At 40.1% G+C, this 12,011-nt stretch overlaps 1 protein-coding gene across 2 annotated transcripts; it reads left to right on the top strand.

Annotated features, from left to right (window-relative positions):
* Positions 1-4,549: 4,549 nt before the first annotated feature.
* Positions 4,550-7,458, top strand: IL22 (interleukin 22). Of its 2 annotated transcripts, XM_003202049.3 has the most exons (6): positions 4,550-4,633; positions 4,714-4,959; positions 5,654-5,719; positions 5,815-5,958; positions 6,188-6,253; positions 6,665-7,458. In XM_003202049.3, exons 2-6 carry the CDS (start codon positions 4,756-4,758, stop codon positions 6,776-6,778), a joined length of 594 nt encoding a protein of 197 aa, XP_003202097.1. In that variant the 5' UTR covers positions 4,550-4,633; positions 4,714-4,755; the 3' UTR covers positions 6,779-7,458. The 2 variants fall into 2 exon arrangements, with proteins under 2 accessions (XP_003202097.1, XP_031409437.1); XM_031553577.1 differs by lacking the exon at positions 4,550-4,633 and having other exon boundaries at positions 4,661-4,959.
* The last annotated feature ends 4,553 nt before the right edge of the window (positions 7,459-12,011 follow it).

The raw sequence follows: 12,011 nt of genomic DNA, 5'->3' as shown, positions 1-12,011 counted from the left end.
TCCAACTAAAATTTTCTTTATGTTTTATCGATGTCAACAACAGTTGTGCAGAAGCAGAGCCACTGGGCTAACATCTATTGCACTTCCACTGGCTCTGTTAATTACTGTTTTCTCTCTCACCACGGAATCCTCCTGACACTGCAATGGAAGTTATAGCATCAGTGATCCTGGGGTAGCAGTAGTACTATCAGAAGCAGCTTCATAATGTCGTCTCACTGTGGCTTTGAGTGGCTTTATCTTGGAGCTCCGCTATGTCACTGTTTCTGAGGTGACAATAAAGGCTTTCATGCCATGAAGGATTGTCTGTTGTGGAATGTAATTGAAAATTGAGACCACAGTGAATTATTAGTTCTCATCCACTTAGACTTTATATAAGATGAAATACCAATTTTACAATTTTTATTGTATAAAATTCTTTATGTAAGAGATCCAGAGATTATGTAACAGAATTGAGTGAAGATCAGAAAAAGTGTTTGATGAAATATCAGATATACAAGCAAAAGTGTTATGACAGAGGAAATATGTTACTCACTGTATAAAAGTGTCATGGTCATGGGAGGTATATAAATCGCACATCCTCTGGAAAATACCTGAGTCAGTGGTATCTGCTCTGAGAACTGGCGTGTCCCCATACAGAGGTCTTTTCCAGATTCAACTAATGTTCCCAGGCAACGCAATTTTAATAATATAATCCTCCTTCCAACAAATTCTCTCTGTCTAATTCATCATTAGGCCTTTGATGAAGACAGGCAAAAATATGCATTTCAAATATTGTATGTATTCTGTAAGAAGAATGGAGCAGATGGACTCAGAGGGCCTGGCCAACCTCAGCCACTCTGTTGCTGTGATCTGAAATATTTTCAGAGTCTGCTTTACTGTTTTCCAACCTTGGAAGACTAAGAAAAATCTTACTTAGAAGAGCTTGCATAAAGTGCAGTGAATTAGCTCAGTCATGAGATAATGCATTTTAAAAGTATTTATCATAATAAAATAAAACTGTAATCCAAAATTGATTAAGTAAATAATCAATTATTTGTGAAGCGAAGTGAAGGGGATGAGAGTGACCTGAAAATTGGAGATGTTTTCAGATAGATTCACAGAATCATAGAATGGCCTGGGTTGAGAAAGACCCCAAACATCATCATTTAGTTTCAACCCCTCTGCTATGTGCAGGTTCACCAACCACCAGACCAGGCTGCCCAGAGCCACATCCAGCCTGGCCTTGAATGCCTCCAGGGATGGGGCATCCACAACCTCATTGGATGAACTGTTCCAGTGTGTCACCATCCTCTGTGTGAAAGAATTCCTCCTAATATCTAACCTAAACCTCTCCTGTCTTAGTTTAAAAACATTCCCCTTGTCCTATCACTATCCACTCATATAAACAGTCATACTCCCTCTGGTTTATACACTCCCTTCAAGTATTGGAAGGCCACAATGAGGTCTCCCCCGAACCTGCTCTTCTCCAAGCTAAACAGGCCCAGTTCCCTCAAACTTTCCTCATAGGAGAGGTGCTCCAGCCCTCTGATCACCTTAGATGCCCTCCTCTGGACCTCTTCCAAGAGCTCTGCATCTTTCTTGTGCTCAGGGGTTTTGCCTGTTCAGTTTTGAGCACTTTGTCATCTATGGTATATTTGTACAAATACTTACGAGAATTACATTCTTCAGGTGAAAGACCTAAGAGGACCATGCAGAGAGTCTTCAACACCTCTGCTTTTGACAATGTTTCCAGTCCAATGCTTGATCCTGAGGATGTTTCTAATGATACAGTGCAAACCCATCTAATTGAAAATGTATTAAAGCTGAAAGAACCTTCTGCATGGCAGTGTGCTAGTGATACACAGATTGAAGTACAACATGGAAGTACAGTATTGGTTATTCACCTGTGGCCTCATTCAAAGCAAGAAGGAAGTGCCTGTGGCTTTTGAGGTAGACATGATGTAGGGTTCCAGTCCTCCTCAAAAAATCCTCTGTGTTCAATATGGGTCAAGAAGTCATTGTCGAGAATATTCAACCACTATGGTTTCTTAATGAATTAGGGAAACTCCACATAATTACGCTTAAAAATTATATTAGTGAGGTCAGTGGTAGGATACATGTTTGGTTCTTGGGACGTCATGGAGAAGAAAATGCATTCTGTGAACAATTTCATAATTATTTTTGAAGTGATTACACTCAGAAATACAATGCAAAGGATACTTTATAGAAAAGGAGAGGGTTTTTTTGTTCTTTTTGATTAAAATAGAACCATAACATGTATGTTATCTTATTAATTTTTTTAAACAGTACTAGTAGCCTAAAATATTAAAATAACATTAAACCTACAGAAAATCACGAATTGAAAATGAAAATGGACCCTCCTGGCAATATGGGAGGCCTATCTCCATTCCCGATCATCTTATCTTGACATACTAAGAGGAATAACTGCAGCCATGACCATGGCTGTGTCATAACTCAGAGGTACATCAAGAACCAGCAGTCACCTGGTGAAAAGTGGCCAGGAAACGTCCAACTGTGGACAGATGTGCAAGCAGAACTGTGTGAACTGCTAAAATTAGTGTCCAGAAAGACTCTGAATATTCATTTTTGGGCTTGGCCATATTCACAGCAAGCTAGAAAGAGGGAAGCAATGTTGTTATAACCCACAAAGGCAAGCAAAAGATTAAGTAATGGAAAGGCTTTACAAATATCATAAAAAGGAAATTCATGAAGTATGAATTAATGAAAACTTAAATTTTCCTTTCGATGTCTGGAAAATAAAGGTGAGCAGCAGATATAAAGCAAACAAATGAAATGAGGACATTTTGCAAGCCTCAGAAGGAAGACAGCATGGCACAGCCAATGATGTATGACTGAGAGAGATTTCTGACAGCACTGATGGGAGAGAGGCTCATGAAGTATGTCTTAATGCTTCCTCTGGAAATATATGCATCCCAGTCTATGATTTGCAAATACTAGAGAAGCCAGATAGAAGAGATCCTGTAATCACTGCATAAAAGAGGGCAGGAGGCAGATTCAGCATCTAATTCCTCATCTATCTGCCTGACGTTATTTAGATATCCATCACTGTGGGAATCTTGAGACCATGTGGTTCTCCTCACCGCAATTTGAACAGATGTGTGTACTACAGCTTGTGCTTGCACAGGCCACAAACACTTTCCATGAGATCAGAGCTACCAGAAGAGGTCAGGCAAAACTGGAACCATGTCAAATGAGATTGAGTGATCAGAGGGATGTGAGGTGGGGTCTAGAAGTTCAGGAGGACAGGATCTGGAGCAAGAAAGGGGGCTATTGCTCCCCTTGGAAAGGGTCAGAGTTCCTGTTCACAGCTTTTGTTCTGGGTTTGGGACATCTGAACTGCTGGATGAGCTGGTAGAGAAATGAGAGAAACCTAGCTTAGAATTCAAAGCAGGTGGTGGTTATCAGACTGTGTTAGCCCTTGAAGAGGAGTTCATGGGAGTGCACTTCAGAGGCCAATCCTTTGAAACAGTCTCTGCCTGTATTTCTCCCAGTTTGTTCTTCACTGCCCGTTCTTGTCTACCTGTAATGCACCCTCCCATCTTCTTATTGACCTGCTCCCCCACTGGGCTTATTCACCTGGCAAATGACAAATTCACAGAAAAGAGTTTATAAACATGTTCTTGAATAGTCTTTTGGTACACCTGGCTTATGAACTGTGTGGTCAGCATCCTGAATCCAGGCTTGCTGTTGGAGGCCAGGCATGAGAATGGGTGGAATACACTTGAGAGTCATGGAAAAGGTCGTGGTGATGGTGGCTCTGCTGGAAGCAGCTTCAGGGTGAGTAGGTGCAGCTCCAAAGGCCGCAGAGCCATGCAGAGATGAGATGGGAGATAACTGGGGTGACAGAGGCACGCAGAATTGAAGGATGTGAATGTGTCAGAAGAAGATAAAGTGTAAGTGCATGGCTTCAGCTCTGGTTATTAGCCCTGGTTACAATCTGAAAAATGGATCATTTTTTGGAAAATGGGAGTGTTAAGGAGGATAAGGGATGTGATAAATTCTGTGTTGGTCCTATACAGTTTCCAATGTCCAGAGAGAAATGCGGTGATGGGCAGACAGCCCATGGCTCCAGTGCAGCCCAGTGTGGGAAGGGATTTTTTGGGGTGAGAACCACACCTAGTCAGAGTGCTCAAGGTCTGGAGCGATCTCTGACCATTTGTGTTCGCCCGTCAGCTCCAGTGGGTCACTAGTCTTATATTACAGAAGATGAACATAAATATATGATGTTATTTGCCATCGAATTGCCAATTGAGTTAGTGTGGCACAATCAGGACAGAAGGCACAAATCTATGAACTTCTCAGATGTTTTTATGAGAAAAGGATTCAAGATCCCAGTCCCAGTAAAAGCCCCTGCTTTGTCCCTGCATTAAAAATTGGTTTACTTTATAAGAACCTGAAGGTTACTATTGCCTTGAAGTTGTATTTGTGGGTTTTGTAGTGGTTAGGAAGTTCTCAGAAGAAGATACAGGAAAGTAAGAGACTTGCTGATGTCATTTTTAATTCACCACCAATACTCCCCCCCAAAAAAGCTGAGAGAGATGTTGATAGCCCTATATAAGGCGCACCTCACCTCCTTCAGAGCACTAGAATCTGATCTAGAATCACAGCAAAGGTAAGGCTTACAGCCTTTGTGCCTCTCTCCCTTTGCCCTTGCTTGCTCTCTCCGATGCTAACACTGCTCTTTCTCAACAGTGCTGAGTGCTATAACTGCAGCTCCTGGGACGGACGTGAACCATGGCCACCCTGCACACCATGACCAGGAGCTTCTCAGTATGGGTCATTTTCTGCTGCTGTTGCTGTCTCCCTCTTCTTCTCACCAGTCCCCTGCCTCCAAAAGGGACAGGGATGGTTTCCAGTGCCCATCAAGCCTGCAGGCTCAGGAAGATCAACTTCCAGCGGCCCTACATCAGGAATCGCACCTACACCTTGGCTGAAATGGTATGGTAACCCACTTTCCCTTCATGGCAAGATGTGAGGACCTCCTTCTGTGCCCTGGTTTCTTGCTTTCATCGTTTCTCTTTCCTTCTTCTGCACTTCTCCAGAAAAAAAACAACACAGACATTTGCAGTAGGATAGAGGTTGATATGAGGAATAGTCCCATTGCCCAGTGGTGGTGTGGCCGAGGAAAGCTGCTTAGCTCCTCTGGAGTGGCTGCTGCTACAGAGGGACAGTTGCGAGACATAATCTTTAATTACTCTTGCTCTCAGAGCTGGACGTGTCTGGCTTTCCAACTGGACAGGTTTCTTGGCCATCTCTACTATGTGTGGATCCCCCACACATACACCTTTGAGGGCTGCACTGTGGGAGACAATGCAGCACTGTGGGAGATGATGCAGCACTGTGGGAGATGCTGTGGATGGCCACCCGCAGGTTCTGGTTTAGTCATCATAACCACTACGACCTCTGATGTTTACAAGAGGGACAGGAATTCAGATTTCTGCTTATTTACTTTCCTGTGACCTTGATTCTTATGCAGTTATGGAGAGAAACAGCCAAAATTTCCAAGCTTATCTTCCTGTACCTTATCTACCTGCTTATAGTGTCCATTTCTTTTGTCACTGGAACTGTTATTGATGAAACCTCAGGGTTCACTGTTAATCCTCACCTGACGTTTCCCTTTTTTTCCCCTCAGGCCAGAGTCTCAGATCAAGACACTGACAATAGATTTATTGGTCAGCAAATCTACGTCAACATCAGGGTGAGTCTCCCAGCTAGAGACAGATCCCATGTCCCTCTTCAGCACTCATTGGCCTCTTTCCACAATTTAACATGACCTCTTACTTGCATGCATAGGAGAACAACCGTTGCTACATGATGAAGAGAATTACAGAGATTATATTGAAGGACGTCCTCCTCACAGAGGCCAAGGAGAGGTACCCGTATGCTGAGGATGTGGCACAGTTTCTGGCATCCCTGACCTCGGAGCTGGGCAGATGTGTAAGTAGTACTGGGTTTCTTTCCCCTGACTGTCATTCTTGTCATTGCTCTTGAATCTCAGAAAGCTGCAAACAGTGGCAAGAGGCAGTGATATGAAAGGAAACCTCAGATCTAAGATATCAAACTAGAGGTTGATAAAAACGTGTGAAAAAGGGGAAAAAAAAAAAAAAAGCAGCATATTGTCACATGCAGCTGTCAATATAACCTCTGGATATTTTCTCTTTTTTAGAAATACTCAGGAAACAGAGAGCATATTGAAAAGAACCTGGAAGAAATGAAGAGCAAAATGAAAGAGGTATATTTTTCCTGTTTTTAAAAAGTGCAATTCAAAACTCCAGTTGTTTAGCTAAATTAAAGCTGACAAAGTTTTGAAGCGAGCTCTGGAATTTATGTAAGAGGTGAAGTTTGCAGGGATGTTAAAGAGGGGACTAGTGATGTTTCCAGTTCCAGAGTTCCTTCATTTATGGTGTTAACTCTCTGTATATTTTGCGTAATTATTAATTAGCCCTTAGAAATTGAGTTGCAAGTCACTGTGTATACTAGACTGGATCTGAATGAGCTAGTTTATATTTTGTGATATAAGGACTTTAACAGAACTGCTTATGAGAAAGGAGAGTAAGTTTTCTACGCAGTTTCTTCAACGTGCCTAATTTAAATCTTTTGAAAAATGTAGAGATTTTAAAACCTGTGTTCTGCTCTTTTCTAGTTGGGAGAGAATGGAAAGAACAAAGCCATTGGAGAACTGGATTTACTGTTTGACTACATAGAAAATGCTTGTACCGATGCCCCAAAGAAGGGAGGGAACAAGAAGAAAAACTGAAAAAAAAACAGATTAGTCTTGAAGGAATGTCTCCAAAAGCTCTTACTACTACCCAAATTGATTAACTACTGTGGAAAAAATCCTGCCCATAGCTGCAGTACATTTTTTAATCTGTACCAGAAATAGCAAACCAGCTGGGCACAGATGGATATGTATTGCTGCCTTCTTTGAAAACGAAGACTGCAGAGCAGTGTTTGTGACTCCACTTCAGTGTTGCACACTGATTACTTTCAAAAGCATGCTCCTATCCTTCTCATCTGCACTGGAATCAGACAACTCTTTCTGTATTTCATAGGCTGAGATTTGACACCTCTGAGTCAGTTTTGGCCAAGGTAGGCAGTGCTCCGTAGCCAAGGAAGTTTTCAGCCTTTGACTTCAAAATCTCTCTTGCGTATGTTGCCCTCTTCTGACCTTTACCTGAAAAGCTGGAACTTTAGACATTCAGAAATTAGTTTTGTTGCTCATATTTAATAATAACTTATTTTAAAGTAATAATTTTGTATTAATTATACAGTACTTGTATTTATACAGATTAATTAAAACATAGCCACAGGAATGTATTTATGGAGACCAGAGGCTTCAGAATGAACTGTAAAATTAAAATCTCTGTAATATTTATATGCAGATGGATTGTTTTATAAAGGCTTATTTTTTAATTTATTATAATAAATATATTTGTTTTCAAATACTGCCATCTTATACAGCTTTTCTCTTTTACTGAAAGGCAAGGGAGGTGATGTATCATGTCTGGGGGGCTGCTGGGCCGAGTGGCTATATTCTTATATTCAGAAAGGATCCAAACTCAGTCTGGGGACACCAAATCTGAAATTTCAACTTACCATAGGCCAGGGCTTTGTGGGGAGTGTGTGGATCAGATTTTCTTGTGAGGAGTTGTTGGAAAAATAGCACTTCTCCTGAGAGTCTTTGGTGTGGTTCATTGAATCTGCCTAAGCAATTCTCCTTAGGTAAGGTCCTATCTTGAACAACTGATAACAGAAAGTTTCAGATTGTCCACCCCTGAGTCAGATGAGATGGAGATAAATGGACAAGTAGTAAAAGCTACTCACTGACCCATAGTGCTAAGACGAAAGAGTGCTCAGCAGCACCATGGATTTGGGAGCACTTCAGAAGAGAATTGCTTGGTGTCATTATCTGTTCCTTCAGCAGTGTCCCCTGGGCAGACAGACAAGTCGCTCTGGTAGACCCCGGATCATTAGTGGCTGCATGAAGGTTACAGATGTCAAAAAGCATCCAAATAGTGAAAAAGTCAGAGATATGTAATTGTGGATTGTCAGAAACTGGTGAAGCCCTCTTGAGCAAGGCTTTACCATTTCTTCATCAGAAGAGCATGCATCTTGCCCACATCTTGAAGAAAAGGAAAAAAAAAAAAAAGAAAAAGAAAGGAAAAAGAAGGGGAAAAAAAGTCACCACAGTTTTCCTCAAATAAATGATCCAGTTGAGTTGGCAGTACAGGTGAAGTTTTGTGAACACAGCATCTTAGGGAAATCCAAATTCTAAAATGTGTGCCAAAGAGGCATCTTAAAGACTCCTCATGAGTGGGTATTGTTATGTGCTAAAAATACTGGCAGGAAAATATTTCTGCCTGTGTAGCTTCCTCAATTACTCAAAGAGAAATCAAAGCTAAACCAGATGTAGTCTCAATGTCTTACATCAGCTATTGTAATGAATTAACATTAAAGCAGGTTAAATTATGCCTTGTTGATTGTGATCCAGAGGGATTTCAAGACAAAAGCAATTGTTCATACCCACTATGGAAAAATTTTATGAGAGCTGAAATAACATTTGTAGGAACTCACATTCTAAAGTGATACATGATCCATCTGGGTAACAATGTGCATCACCTGTCAAACTAGGTGCAATCAACATGGTTTGCTTTGCTCCACACTCTCCTTTGTATCTGATGACATATGAATTACATGCCTGTTCACAGTCAAGGAAGAAGTGACCCAATTTGTTACATTATGACAGTTTTAGGGATTTAACCTTTTATTATATTGAATAAGATATTTATTTTCTAACTGATGGGATAAGGAATTATATTGTTAAGAGTTCTTGGCTGACATCCTTTCTCTTATCATTCAAACTTGCAACAGCTGACAGCAAAGAGAGGGAAGCTAAACACAAATTAGGGAATTTATCTCACTGTCTATCGATGACCTTCTCCCAAAGATACACCTAGCTCCCTTTACAGCTGATGGAAGGTAAAAGGAATTATCCAGGTGTGATTTGTTTGAACTCCATTCGAAGTTTATGTAGGAAATGTCTCTTAAGAGAATAAGATGGCTTTGTTCTAGAAGTACCTGTTTTCTTCCTCATTAAGAAAGACTAGACCAAGAACTAGTTGTACTATTGCTCACTGATACAATCTCTTTACCAATGGATGATTAACTTTCTTCTTTCTTCTACTTCTTCTAGTCCCCTTCTACGCTGCCCTTTTTTTGAGCTGCCCTATCCAGAAATGTCAGATGCATCTCTTGAGCTTTCCAAGTTCTGGCTAAACCTAAACAAACCATTTGTCCACAAATGCAAAAGACAGTCATTCATCTATTTATTAACTTCTCTAATCTTGAAAACCACTAGCTAAGAGATTCTACAATGGAAACCTAATGAGCTGGAGCCCTGGAAATGTCACACAGCAGCACGTGCAGAATGTCCTACTAAGTTTTTCTTGCAAGATACATGTGGCTTGTGGATGTGTGAAGGATGGTGGGTAGGATTTCCCTTACAACAGGGGAAATGTCTGGGGCAGTTACTGACCAGAAGGAAATAAAGATGTATTTTCAGTCAAGCAAATTGGGTTTCATTTCAGTCAATAGTTACAGATCAGAAAAGGGAAATCAAATTGAAATATTTCATTCTGATTCTAAAGAAAATAGTTTTGCACTTGGAAATAGTGCTTTGGTTTAGAGCTTTACTTACATTTTGTCTCAAGTGATAAAAAGAGATTTGAAAGCAAAATGAGCTGTTTCATTTTGAGTTGGATGAGCGCTTTGGACTGACTCCAAATTAATTTTTTTGTTTGATTTTTCAGTTGGGTTACCCAACAGAAACTCCGTTGTTCACACAATTCTAATTTCCGTTGCCCTATTTTCCTCTCCTCACTCCTACCCTAGACAAGTCATGGACAGTTTGCAATTCCAAGAGATCCTTGACCTAATGTTGTTAGGGAGCGTATTTGCTCCACATCCTTCACTGTGAACACCTCTGTTGTAGATGGTGGGGGACAAAATGGCAAAAAATGGACAGAACTACCTACTGCCAAATTTGCTTTTTGTTGACTTTTCCTCCCTGTTGCTTACATTTGGGGACCGGAACAGACACTTTTTTTGCTAAATAGATAACTATAAAACATTTATCTAACTCTGAAACTTTGTGTAGAGAAGACAAGGGAACCCAATGCAGAGAAGTTTCCACATCCTGCTCAGTAAGTATTGGTGACATGTCAGGAAACCTCTCTTAAATACATAATATTGAGCATTACTCAGTTACAAGATTTACATATTCAGCGTCTGAATATATACTCTTCAAGTGACGTAGAATAAGAAAGCGTCAATTTTTCCAATTTGCTGCTGGAATTATATTCTAGAGAATGCAGAGCTGAAGCTATCCCAATGGTTACCCAGCAGCCTGTGCTTTAAAGCACAGCTAATTAAACTCTGCTTTGAAGAGCATATGGATTCCATTGAACAGCCATAAATGCCTGGTAATCCTTTCATTCATAACCATAATCAGTAGCCAATAGATGTTTGTTAAATGAGTGTGATCTGGAGCAGAACTGGCCTATTACTGTGAAGCAGGGTTGGCAGAGACATTGAAGTCGATCTCAGGCTCATCACTGGTGTTGCTGATTACTGTTACTGATGAAGAAGATAAAGACCATTGTAAAGAAGGAAAACCTAATCATGGTTCTGTGGGACTCTGGGGATATTTGGGAGGCAGCTACCCAATGACATAGTACATAAACGAAGATATTTGGATTAGAAAGTAATGCAGACTCTCATGATCACAATTCCGTGTTGTTCAAGAATTTGTTAGCAAGATATATTTGGAAGAGAGAAATGGTTAAATACAAAATGTGTTGAGACTGATGATATTTCTGGGGCCACATGTGGCTCTAAAATTGTATCTATTTGCAGCAACTTTTTCTGAGATAACACATAACCAGATCTTATCAGATAAACTGTATGAATTTCACCACTAGAAAAAGTGCTAAACTAAGATGTATGTGAAAAGTTTTATTCTGAAGTCTAGAAAGTTGCTCTCTGCTTAAGTTTTAAATTTCAGATCCCTGACCAAATTCACAAATATATTGATATCTGCCTTTTCATTTGTAATATACAGATTAAAGATTTAGAAAGGAAAGTATTCTTGCATCTTTCCTTCTCTAAGAGAAAACTGAAAAATAATCAACTTCAACAAATTGACTCATTAGACCTAAATGTAAATGTTTTCTTGGTTATAAAGTTTATTAAGGCACAACATTAAATATATTTAACTATCTAGACTTTGTCTTAGGTTAATACTTCTCATCAAGCATGTCTCTAAAATTTCTGGTTTGTAGTTCTTTAAAATGTACTTCCTTCCAGTCCTGAACAGCAGAAGAAGATTCAGATTCTTTCTCTCTTTTTCGTGTTTTATCCCCGCAGAAATGAATAACTGATATTTTAGATAGATAATCCCAGATTTAGAGGTTATCAAATCTGATACCCATTCTTCCCCGGGTAACTCAAAAATGGAGAACACTTGTTTGTCATGCACAGAATTTGGCAAAAATACGTCTCATTTATAAGCATTAGCTTGTTAACTACATCACAGTGGTCATTGCTGCTGCACATAACAGAAGTTATCTAATGTTTAGACATTTTTGGTTTGGTGGGACTTATGCCTTTCTCAGAAACTGCAAGACAGCTACTTAGACATCCATCTTAGTTTAAGCTGGGGTGGAATTTTTTTCTCAAGAGTGTCTGGTATGGTGTTCTGTTTTGGTTCTAGGAGAAAAACGATGATAACACGCAGACATCAATAGATACTGCTAAGCAGTATTGTATAGAGCCAAGGCCATTTTCAGTGAAGGGCCCAAGGAGATGGGAGGGAACAGAATTAGGACAGCTGACTTAAACTGGCTAAAGGGATATTGCCATATGACATCAAGTGGAAGGAATTTTAAAGGGAGTGGGAGTTCATCTGGCTCTCTTCTGCTGAGCTTTGGTTG

This window comes from Meleagris gallopavo, chromosome 1, assembly GCF_000146605.3.
Source record: "Meleagris gallopavo isolate NT-WF06-2002-E0010 breed Aviagen turkey brand Nicholas breeding stock chromosome 1, Turkey_5.1, whole genome shotgun sequence".
In the NCBI taxonomy this organism is placed as follows: Eukaryota; Metazoa; Chordata; class Aves; order Galliformes; family Phasianidae; genus Meleagris; species Meleagris gallopavo.
This window is presented reverse-complemented; position numbering and strand designations above follow the sequence as displayed.